At 41.7% G+C, this 12177-nt stretch overlaps 1 protein-coding gene across 3 annotated transcripts in view; it reads right to left on the bottom strand.

The window, feature by feature from the left end:
* Positions 1 to 12177, bottom strand: part of DYNC2H1 (dynein cytoplasmic 2 heavy chain 1) — a 152666-nt gene that overhangs the window by 60014 nt on the left and 80475 nt on the right. For all 3 annotated transcript variants that reach the window (XM_053385713.1, XM_053385711.1, XM_053385712.1), the window contains 4 exons: positions 11550 to 11669; positions 9897 to 10031; positions 8129 to 8272; positions 4595 to 4684 (listed from right to left, as the gene is read on the bottom strand). In XM_053385713.1, the coding sequence (XP_053241688.1) occupies positions 4595 to 4684; positions 8129 to 8272; positions 9897 to 10031; positions 11550 to 11669 (489 nt within the window). The remainder of the gene's footprint in view (positions 1 to 4594; positions 4685 to 8128; positions 8273 to 9896; positions 10032 to 11549; positions 11670 to 12177) is intronic.

Here is a 12177-nt window from a genome sequence, read left to right as displayed (position 1 = left end):
CTATTTCATTCAACCTCTGTGGTAATGCAAAGTCATATAACATGCTGACAACATATGGAAGACACCAGTGTAACTATTTAGGTTGGTGAAGAAAAACTCCAGTCTTCCAAAAGCACAGTTATTGTGCAACCCCATTCCGTTCAAGGGGACTAGAACAGAGGACAGTGGACTTGGTGCAAAGATGGGGATAATGAACAACAACAGCCTCCTTAGACAGTCTTAGCTACTGAACCGAAAAGCTTGCTTTCAATTGTTGGGGTAGCTTGAGGTTTTCTTCTGACAGATGCTAATAACGAAAAAATTAATCTAGAAAATAAATAAAAACACATTGAAGAATATGTTTAAGGATTAGCTGTCCGCCAAAAGAAATCACACCAGCAAGTGATGAGCAGCTTCAGAAATTGCAAGACGAACCTAAGCATTTAAATCTTGTTTGAAATTGCCTTGGTTGCCCTGATATATGAACTACACTTCAAGAGGCAGGAGAGTGAAGCTCTGTTGCTTCTACTGTATCAATTATTGGCTTTGGATACTAGCAACAATAGCATTCTTCTGGGAAGGTTCTTGCACCTGGGAACTGGATGGCTCTATTGGTTGCATCCTACCTGGAGAGGCTGTTTCAGAGAACGGTAAAAGAGTTGGAGAGTTCTGCCTGTGAAATTTATGCTACTTGCTTCTGCAGGGCTCATTCTTGTTCCCCCTACTATTTAACATGTGCATGAAATGATTGAGTGATTTGTCGCTTGATAATTTGTTTAAAATAAAAGTAAAGGTAAAGGTACCCCTGCCCGTACGGGCAAGTCTTGACAGACTCTAGGGTTGTCCGCCCATCTCACTTAAGAGGTTGGGGGCCAGCGCTGTCCGGAGACACTTCCGGGTCACGTGGCCAGCGTGACAAAGCTGCATCTGGCGAGCCAGCGCAGCACACGGAAACGCCGTTTACCTTCCCGCTGGTAAGCGGTCCCTATTTATCTACTTGCACCCGGGGGTGCTTTCGAACTGCTAGGTTGGCAAGCGCTGGGACCGAGCAACGGGAGCGCACCCCGCCGTGGGGATTCGAACCGCCGACCTTTCAATCGGCAAGCCCTAGGCGCTGAGGCTTTTACCCACAGCGCCACCCGCGTCCCTTTGTTTAAAATATATATATGCATTTTTACAACTTATATATGCATCATACAATATTCATCATTTATCTCCTATCCTCAGACTTCCCAGTCCATCTCTCCATGGCATTCTAGGTTGTATTTTGTCGGCTGCATATTCTATTATTCCATCCATTTTCATCTCAGATCTTCCTTCATTTAGTTTCATCTGCTGCTCATATGTTCATTCCTACTTGTAGGTTAAAATTGACTATTATACCCCCTAAGATATTCTTCAAAGAACTTCCACTCATCTCTTATCCATGGCTCATCCTTATTTCTTAATTTCGCGGTCATAGTTACTAATTCTGTGTATTCTATCAATTTATTCTGCCAAATTTATTTCCATTTTTTTCCATAAAACACTCTAGCTGTGGTGGTCGCATATAAAAAGAGACTGAGTGCCTTTTTTAGGATATCATTACTTGTTATTCCTAATAGAAATGCCTCGGGTCTTTGGGGAAATGTGATCTTAAGTATCTTTTTTTTTTAATTCTGTATGATGTCACCTGATAATTTGGAGTGAAATGTAATCAATGTGTGACTTGGTTTCTATATATATTTATAGCTTAACTTTCGGGATACAAATTCTTCCAAAACAGCTTGTAAGTAACATAAAATACCTTAATAAAATAACAGCAAACAATAATAAAGCCCTCAGAATCCTTCCCATAGGACAGTTGGCAGCAGATGGTTCAGAGAGGGAGAGGGCAGATCAGCTAGAAACTGGGGTTATCATCACTTGCCTCTCTCCCCCCCCCCCCCGAATTATTCCTATAGACCAGAAGTGGCCAACTCCCAAGAGACTGTGATCTACTCACAGAGTTAAAAACTGGCAGTGATCTACCCCCCTTTTGGGGGTTCAGGTCTAAGTTGCAGTTGGTGGTAGGTAGCCCTGTGGGCAAAGGGCAGTCCAGGCGAAAGAGGCTCTGAGGTTTTATTAACTTGCTTTCCAGCTGGAACAGAACTAGGCATCACCAATGTTATTAGATGTGGGGCCTTCTTTGAAGACAGCTTGGAAAATCCAGTCACTGCTAGGCTGCTAAATGGGACTGTGTATCCAAATTACCGGTATATCTCATCTGTGTTAAAAGCATAACTGGTTCTTGGTCAATTTCCAAGCTCAATTCAAAGTGTTGGTGTTGTCCAATCTGCCCAATCACTGAAATCATCACCTGAGGCTCTTTCTAGGTTCTGTGCCATCCGAGATAAGGTGAATAGTGACTGGAGAGAAAGCCTTTTCAACTGTGGCAGTCCCTCTTTGCAATGCTTTTCCCAGGACAGCTTGCCTGGCAGCTATTAATGGCATTTCAGTGCTAGGCAAAGAGCTTTTCTTTGGTTTCCCAGACTTTGTAAATGTTTTGATCTCTTGTAGGGTTTTATTATGTGCCATTTTCAGTGCTTTTATGAATACATTTTCGTGTGTGGTATTGCTTTATTTCCATTAAATAAAATATTACTCTGCATTTCATTGCTGAAGGAACAATTAAAAAAATACATAATAAATATAGCTCTTTCTGAGTCTTGTACACACTACACTAGCTCTACAATATAGCCAATGAAATACATAAATAAGTATTTAGTTTTATTAAATGAATGATTTGCCTTGCATCATTTGTTATGTATAATCTTTTTCCGGGGGGGGGGGGGAATTTGTTCATTAGAGCTCAATGAAGCCTCTGCATGTACTCTGACTGTGAATACAATCTAAAAACTGTATGCTTATTTTAACCATACAACCACTTCACTCTTTTCAAAGTGAGTAATTGGGCAGTCCACTGGAAAAATATGTGCTGCATGGTCTGTTACAAAACAGGTCAATCATTTTTCAGTGCCAGGTAATTCCCTTTCAGCCTATAATAATAAATAAATAATAAATTTTATTTATATCCCGCCCTCCCCAGCCGAAGCTGGGCTCAGGGCGGCTAACAACAATAAAACAATACAAAAGTACAACACAAACAACACTCTAAAATCATTCATTATAAAATTAATTAAATTCAAGCCACTGGCCACTATTGGGCCAGAGCTCCGCGAAGATTGCCGAGGGAGGGAGTCAGGCTGTGTCCTGGCCAAAGGCCTGGCGGAACAGCTCTGTCTTGCAGGCCCTGCGGAAAGATGTCAAGTCCCGCAGGGCCCTAGTCTCTTGTGACAGAGTGTTCCACCAGGTCGGAGCCACAGCCGAAAAAGCCCTGGCTCTAGTTGAGGCCAGCCTAACTTCTCTGTGGCCTGGGACCTTCAAGATATTTTTATTTGAAGACCGTAAGTTTCTCTGTGGGGCATACCAGGAGAGGCGGTCCCGTAGGTATAGTGTCATGCATACAAAATTATGTGTTCCCTCTGTTCTCAGAAAGGTTATGGTCATGCAAGAAGCATTCCTGTGCAATAATGCTTCCTAGTGAACTAAGCCAATAATGAAAACCCGCTGTTCATTCACCAAAATGGTTCTCAAATAATAAGGTACCACTCTGTGGCGATACTGTGCTTGAAGCTATCCTGTTTGGGACTCTCACCCTTGACATAAGGCAATCTGGAGAACAAGTTCCTAAGTGATGAATACAAGATTCCACTAAGGCCTGGAGTGGTTCCAGTGTGTATGATGGCTATATCTTCCCACAAATTCAACTACAGTCCAGATGTTTGCTCCTTCCTCATCTGACACAAGACCTGTCACAATGTTGCCAAAAGGTACCCTTCCGTATGTGTCTGGGGGTACAGTGCAGTGCACTGCGTGCTAATGTGAAGAACTGGTCAAAGATGCATAGGTATAAATCAATTGGTGGGGCAGCACAGGATGAGGTGAAAGCAGCTCCTCCCCTGATCAAGGTTTCCAGCTTCCTTCCAGCAAGGGTTTTTTATAGGACAGGTTATATATACCCTTTTCTACTAAGTTCTATTTTGTTAGAAAAGGCAGAGAACATGGGCTGCATCAGTTCTGGGGTGTCAGAAGGGGCTGATATGTTGCTCAGTACAAGAATTCCTCTATATTACAGCATACAAAGATACCAGGATCCAGTACGACTCAAGAGATTGATGATTTTATGAACTAAGGCAATGTGCCCTTAATAAAAAAGAGTTATCAGTAAAGCCATAAGTGAATCCTGAAAGAACATTGTTTGTTTTGGGTACCATTCTTTTCCTTCTTTTTCCAGATACTGGTGTTTCTGAAGTTAATGGTGTCCCAGTGCTGTAATAAGGCAATAGTCCCAAGGTGAGCAAAAAGGCTGTTTATAAAGCAGGAAACTCATTTGTTCTGCCAAACAAGGCAAAAAGATGCTGTGTACAGCTCTCATGAGTAAAAAGCAAATACCTCTTACTAACAAATAAGCAAATTTTAGCATTATTCTGTATCTACTGATCCATATATTCAAGCGCGCCAAGCTATGGCTGCAGTGGGAATATAATTTCACATTCAGTACTGTGAATCAGTGCAGAGGAAAATAAAATCTTACCTTAAACAAACAGCGACAGACATATTCATATACCATGTGTTTTAAGGAGCTGATAAGAGACTTGATTCTTTCCTCTGTATTTCCCAAGTCCTGAAAATAATGGTTAATAATAATAATAATTTATTTGTACTCCACCTATCTGACTGGGTTGCCAGTTAAAATGTTAACTATCACTTTACAGATAAAAACCTATTTCAAGGAACTCAAATATCGCTGGTGTGCTATATTGTCAACCTACGGAAATTGTGTGTGTATACCAAGCAATAGAAGGGACGTGGGTAGCGCTGTGGGTAAAAGCCTCAGCACCTAGGGCTTGCCGATCGAAAGGTCAGCGGTTCGAATCCCCGCGGCGGGGTGCGCTCCCGCTGCTCGGTCCCAGCGCCTGCAAACCTAGCAGTTCGAAAGCACCCCCGGGTGCAAGTAGATAAATAGGGACCGCTTACCAGCGGGAAGGTAAACGGCGTTTCCGTGTGCGGCTCTGGCTCGCCAGAGCAGCGATGTCACGCTGGCCACGTGACCCGGAAGTGTCTGCGGACAGCGCTGGCCCCCGGCCTCTTGAGTGAGATGGGCGCACAACCCCAGAGTCTGTCAAGACTGGCCCGTACGGGCAGGGGTACCTTTACCTTTACCTTACCAAGCAATAGGCTCCCCCTACAATCAGCAGGCATCTACTTCAGGCTTCCTCAAACTCGGCTCTCCAGATGTTTTTGGCCTACAACTCCCATGATCCTTAGCTAGCAGGACCATTGGTCAGGGATGAAGGGAATTGTAGTCTCAAAACATCTAGAGGGCTGAGTTTGAGGAAGCCTGATCTACTTCATTCAGAGAAGTAATTTAAACATGTCAGCAGTAACACTGGGCTGAGAGAAGCTTGCCTGGGTATGGCCTACCAGAGAGGAGTACTACCATGACAGATTATACAAACTTTTCAGAACACAATGTACAATTAAATCCTGGGAAAATCTACCTGGACTCTCAAAGTTAGTTAGTTGGCAATATGAAGGAGGTTAGTTGGCAATATGAACTAAGCCGGTTTTGGAACCTTTTCCATTTACAATCCTTAAGTATTTTAAGCCTGGATTCTATTTTAATTGATCTGTTTTACACTAATTCAATGGACCCATCAGGAAGAATTCATCCAAGTAAGCTGTGTCCTTTGATACTCTTTTTTCCTGAAATTGGGAGGTTGGCTCATCATGCTTGAATCTTATTCTTCCTGCTCAGAGACAGAAATAAAGCCTTGCATGCAGAAGCAGGTGGTGTGCTGAGTCTGCCCCACTCATCTGACCTTATCCAGCTGAGTCAATGCAGCATACTAGGATGGAGAGGAGAAGAGGAATGGTAGTAGCAAGGCTGGCCCACCACAGTGCAAAGGCATTGGTGGAGTCAACCACGAGCTCCATGCCAACCCCACCACCATCCTGTTCCTCCCCTCCGCCAGTATGCAGTAGGGACTCAGCTGGATGGAGGTCAGGTGGGTGGCACCCCAGAGGACAGGATCACACTTCAAAACGACCTTGACAGATTAGAGAACTGGGCCAAAACAAACAAGATGAATTTTAACAGGGAGAAATGTAAAGTATTGCACTTGGGCAAAAAAAAATGAGAGGCACAAATACAAGATGGGTGACACGTGGCTTGAGAGCAGTACATGTGAAAAGGATCTAGGAGTCTTGGTTGACCACAAACTTGACATGAGCCAACAGTGTGACGCGGCAGCTAAAAAAGCCAATGCAATTCTGGGCTGCATCAATAGGAGTATAGCATCTAGATCAAGGGAAGTAATAGTGCCACTGTATTCTGCTCTGGTCAGACCTCACCTGGAGTACTGTGTCCAGTTCTGGGCGCCACAGTTCAAGAAGGACACTGACAAACTGGAACGTGTCCAGAGGAGGGCAACCAAAATGGTCAAAGGCCTGGAAACGATGCCTTATGAGGAACGGCTAAGGGAGCTGGGCATGTTTAGCCTGGAGAAGAGGAGGCTAAGGGGTGATATGATAGCCATGTTCAAATATATAAAAGGATGTCACATAGAGGAGGGAGAAAGGTTGTTTTCTGCTGCTCCAGAGAAGCGGACACGGAGCAATGGATCCAAACTACAAGAAAGAAAATTCCACCTAAACATTAGGAAGAACTTCCTGACAGTAAGAGCTGTTCGACAGTGGAATTTGCTGCCAAGGAGTGTGATGGAGTCTCCTTCTTTGGAGGTCTTTAAGCAGAGGCTTGGCAACCATATGTCAGGAGTGCTCTGATGGTGTTTCCTGCTTGGCAGGGGGTTGGACTCGATGGCCCTTGTGGTCTCTTCCAACTCTATGATTCTATGATTCTATGATTCTAGGTGGGTGGCACAACCCCATCATGTTGTGGTCTGCTGCTTACATGTACATTCTATCGATTTCAGGATTCCTTAGACTCTGGACTTCGGCTTCCTAAATCTAAGAATTGAGGTTCTTGTAAAACTGCCCCTTTGTTTCCCTGCCACACCAAAGCATTGCGATAAGCAAGCCGGGCTCGTGAAAGCTCCCATGGGAAGTAGTGGCATGGGTGCAACACCCTGAATGCTTTTTGTGCTGTACCTTTTTAACAAGCCACAGTTAACGGGCATTAAAGCAAGATAAATACTTGTAAGACTGAATCCAAGACTGCATCTTCAAAGTAACTCGTCGGAGCAAGTGCTTTGCAGAATGTCACTAATGGCAGCTTACATAAAAAAAATAAAATCAGGGGAATTTCAGTAGAAACTGAAAACATGCTAAGGCACGAGTTTGGTAGCAATTTGGGTCTTCCTTTGATAGAGTGTTTAACACTTTATCTTCCTAAGATAAAGTGCTCTGAGTAAAAAGGAGTTGAACTGATTATTGGGAAGGTTGCCCCTTGCTGGTCCCATGCTGCCTCACCATGCCTATTTAACCTTGACTAGCTGAAAGATGCATTATGCCTTCACAGTCCTAACTTCATAGTACCCTGGGTCTTCAAAAATCTCCCCTTACAGCTGCTGTTAACTTTGATTTGATAACATATGAGCAACTTCAAAAAACCCTTTGAAGCATGATTCCCTATTCTGACAAATACAAAAATAATTTGCTTTATTTACAAATTAGCTAATAACTGGATATCATGTATTTACATAAAATACATCTTAATATCCTCATCTGAACTTGCTTTTCAGAATTTATTACCTTTGCATCCAAGAACCTTTAGAGATACAGTATTTTATTAAGACATTCTCTGGGAAGATTCTGCAGTTCCCATAGGACAGAATTTCTCTTTATTCATACCCTGACAGTACAATGTATGCCACGTAATACTGCCAGTATTAATTTTATGTTCTTATTTAAAATATCCAAAGTACTTAGACATTTTGTGCTACCATTAATAGATTGCTTTCCCCCTTATTTCTTTCCTTTTCCTTTCCAATTTATTTCAAACAGCCCTATTCCTAGGACTTGAGGCAAGTAACAATTTAAAAGCAATACATATATAAAACTCTAAAAATAAATAACACGTTGCCTGCTTCAGAATAATGGCACATACCAGTTCACTTTGTAGGGCCCTTTGAAAAAGTCTTAGGAAAGAAGCCAAGCTAAAGCGGTACATGTTATTAATTTTGGACAAGTCAGAGATAATAAAGTACATCTTGCTGGCACTTTCTGCCAGAGGGAGATAGGCGTCCCTTTCCTAAGAAAAAAGAAGAGTTAGCATTAGAATGCTACCGCCATCTACTGGTCACAAAAAAATAAATTCATTTCTAACGAAATACTTAAAGATATATACAGTACAGTAGTCCTGCACATTGTAAGTCATATTATATGATCCCTCATTCTTATATACATTTCAATAAAATTTCGCAAACTTAAAATATATTTCACAAATGTTCAACTGTAGAACTGGGAAAGAAAGCAAGCAATGATGAATCTGCAAGAGGAAAAAAATTAAATGGAGCTTAACATTGAGCAAGGAGACAGGGGATTTCCAAGAGGGACGCAAACCTATCTGCAAATTCCTGGCAGTTTCAAAAGCCATCTATTATTTGGTATAACTGCCTAGTGTAGCATGATGAACAAGTGAAATGTCCTACCGGCTCCACTACAAACCCTTTGATAAATCTAGAATTGTTCTCTCTGGATTTGCATCTGTGTATTAAGCCACTATTAAGGAAGGGACGTGGGTGGCACTGTGTATTAAGGAAGGGACACGGGTGGCACTGTGGGTTAAACCACAGAGCCTAGGACTTGCCGATCAGAAGGTTGGCGGTTCGAATCCCCGCGACAGAGTGAGCTCCTGTTGCTCGGTCCCTGCTCCTGCCAACCTAGCAGTTCAAAAGCACGTCAAAGTGCAAGTAGATAAATAGGTACCGCTCCGGCGGGAAGGTGCACGGCGTTTCCGTGCACTGCTCTGGTTCACCAGAAGCGGCTTAGTCATGCCGGCCACATGACCCGGAAGCTGTACGCCGGCTCCCTCGGCCAGTAAGGCGAGATGAGTGCCGCAACTCCAGAGTCGGTCACGACTGGACCTAATGGTCAGGGGTCCCTTTACCTTTATTAAGCCACTGAAGTTCTTTGAAAATAACTTCAGAACACTGGGTTTGTGGGTAAAATTTATTCCATAAATCCTCCAGTTTGCATGTCCTATTGAAAATAAGTCTAGGCATGCGTAACTACAATAATAACACATCTCCCTGCTGTTCATCTCTACCTCCTTTCCCTTTCACATCATCTTGTTGTGTTGAATTTAAAAAGTTAGTCACTAACATGTATGCAAATTTAATTTGTGACGTATCAGGGAGCCAGTCATAGAAGTCATATACCTTTAACGGCCTTCTGTTCACCAAAGTATACCCAAACTTAAGAGATAAAATTTCAGTCCAAGAACACAAAAATGTCTCTGCTAGTGACTGAAGACATCAGAAAAGATGTGTTCATTCCACAGTTTGAGAATTTCAGTTACATCACCTGCCTTGGCACTGGTGAAGGTAGAGAAAACAGTGTCCAGCTTAATATATGAATGAATAAGCCACTGCTTTCAATGGATGAATGAATCACCCTGCTGAACTCTGTCAATGAAATCACAGTGACATAGCAGGGCCAAGCATAATTCTGAGCTGGATGGTGCCCTATGTCTCTTCCTTGTGAAATAAAAGATTATTACTAGATATTTGTAATTGAAATAGTTCTACCAAGCAACGTAAGATATACTAACAGACTGCAGAATTAGGGCCAAGTTAATCAAATGGAGCTATTATAAAATATTTTACTTAGCAAAAGTGCACCCAAATAAAACAAGTATAAGGAAGCCAAGTTACCTGATCGAGAGAAATCTGAAGTCTATGAAATTCAACAAGTGATTCTTGGATTAGAGCACTACTTGCTTTTGTCTGATTCAAGGATTCAATCAGATCTTTATTTTCAAGTATATTTCCCTGAGAGGTTGCAAGTGTCTGCAGGGAGGAAAAAGAGTTCAGTTTCCTTATAACTGGGCAATTTTAAGGAAAAGTGAGGTGTATATATGGAATATGTGGCAATACTTTAAAAATTAGAGAGATGCTGATGAAATCTAAGTATGCATTACATTTCTTGAATACTGGAACCAGGCTACCCTACCCTTCCATCCTAGTCACAGCATTTCATTCACTTATTGCCAATTCACATTAAAATGAATTTGGGTATGCTCCTGAACTCATTTTGAAATTGGATTCTATTAGTCCCACAGCTTAGTCTCATCATCTCTAAATCTGGGTTTTCACATGAAGTTTGAACAAGCCCTGATAGGGGCTTGAACTGATAGGGTTCAATGAGTAAAATTTCAATGATTTATTGACATATTCCAAGAATATACAAAAATCTGCTGTGATTTTAAATGAGTTATTGACGTAGTCAATGAAATGCTTCACTAATGATCAGCTAGGTAATTTTTAAGAAGTCATCATGCACAGATATGGATTGTGTTATTAATCCACAGGTAATGAGGCATGCCTGAGAAACTCTACATATAAAGATGAAAAAGGACCTCTACACTTTCAATCTTACACAGCATATAATTTGTTTGCAACTGTATCAGTTATACAGTGGTACCTTGCGTTTCAAACATCTCTGTTGACAAACGTTTTGAAATTCGAACACTATAAACCAGGAAGTAAATGCTTCCATTTTCGAACGCACCTCGGAAGTCGAACTTCCGAGGCAGCTTCCTGTTTGAGTTTTCCATATTGAGTTTTGAGACTTCTGTATTGAGTTTTCAGTTTTTGAACGTTTTGGAACGGAACGGATTACGTTTGAAAACCAAGGTACCAATGTAGAAGAATTTTCTGAAGGGAGAAAAAAACTGCTGACCTGAAAGTGTTTTCCATACTTTCCCAAAGAAAAACATTCAAATTTAGCACTCTCTCATTCTAAGCAGGCATAGGGAACATCCAGCCCACAGTCCTAATTAGGTCCATCAGGCCTCCCCATCTGGCTCACAATACCATTTCAGCCAAGCCATACCCACCTGCCCTATACCTGATATCTTCAAAAGCCCCTTTGAAAACACTGTCTTGCCCAGGGGCTTCTGAAGACCTGACAATTAGCTGCACAAAACAGTACCTTGACAGGGGCTTCTGGAGACCCCTTATAAGGCAAAAAGGTCACCTGATATCATTGCAACATCAAGTGGCTGGCAGGTGGATGGTTCTAGGCCACTTTCTGCTCCATATACAAGCTTGATTCCACATCCCCTTTTCCTTATGCATTGTTCCAGAGCACAGTGCAGCCTTTAGAAGCAACTTTCCAATGTTAAGACTGTTGTTTTTCCTTCCCAACTAACCCCAAGCAAGCAATCCATATTCTATGGCAAGCTGGCCTAAAATAGTTATAGTCATCAGATAGTTAAACATATTTCTGGTAGTAACAATCTTCTAAGTCTGTTGTTGTCTTTCATACAGAAACTCCTAAATAAATGCAGCCCATCTACGTTTTACCTCCAAAAGTGATTCTTCAAGTTTTGCTAATTGTATCTTCTTATCTTCTTCCTGCTGTAACAATTTTGTCTTCTGTTCTTCCAAATCTGGTTTTTCATGTTGAATAGTCAAAGCTAGAAGCTGGCAGGCAATTAGTGAGATGTCAGAAGAGAATATCACAAGACGATGGAATTTTCAAGCAATGGTTTATCACAGAAATGAGAGGAATCCTGGAGGTTATCACAGCAGGATTCAACTATAGCTCCTGTCCAAGTTTCTCTTGCTATTTAGTTGAAATCTGCTTCCCTACAATTTTCATTCATTGGTTCCAGTCCTGTTCTCTGGAGCAACAGAGAACAGGTCTATTCTATTTTCCATGTGACAGGCCTTCATGTTTTTGAAAACTGCTATGTCTTTCTCTTCTACAGGATAAACATACCAGTTCTTGCAATAGTTTCACATAGGATTGGTTTCCAGCCTAAGAATGAATTTGGTGTTTCATTTTGTTTTTAGCAGTCCAACTGCACAAATGGCTCGTGTTAAGCTTGTGATTCACTACGATTCTATTCTTTATGTACTGCTAGCAATACAGGTCCCCCCTATCTTCACTTGTGCATTTATTATAATTTATAGTAAAATACAGGATTTT

This window comes from Podarcis raffonei, chromosome 4 (genome assembly GCF_027172205.1).
Source record: "Podarcis raffonei isolate rPodRaf1 chromosome 4, rPodRaf1.pri, whole genome shotgun sequence".
Taxonomy (NCBI): Eukaryota; Metazoa; Chordata; class Lepidosauria; order Squamata; family Lacertidae; genus Podarcis; species Podarcis raffonei.
This window is presented reverse-complemented; position numbering and strand designations above follow the sequence as displayed.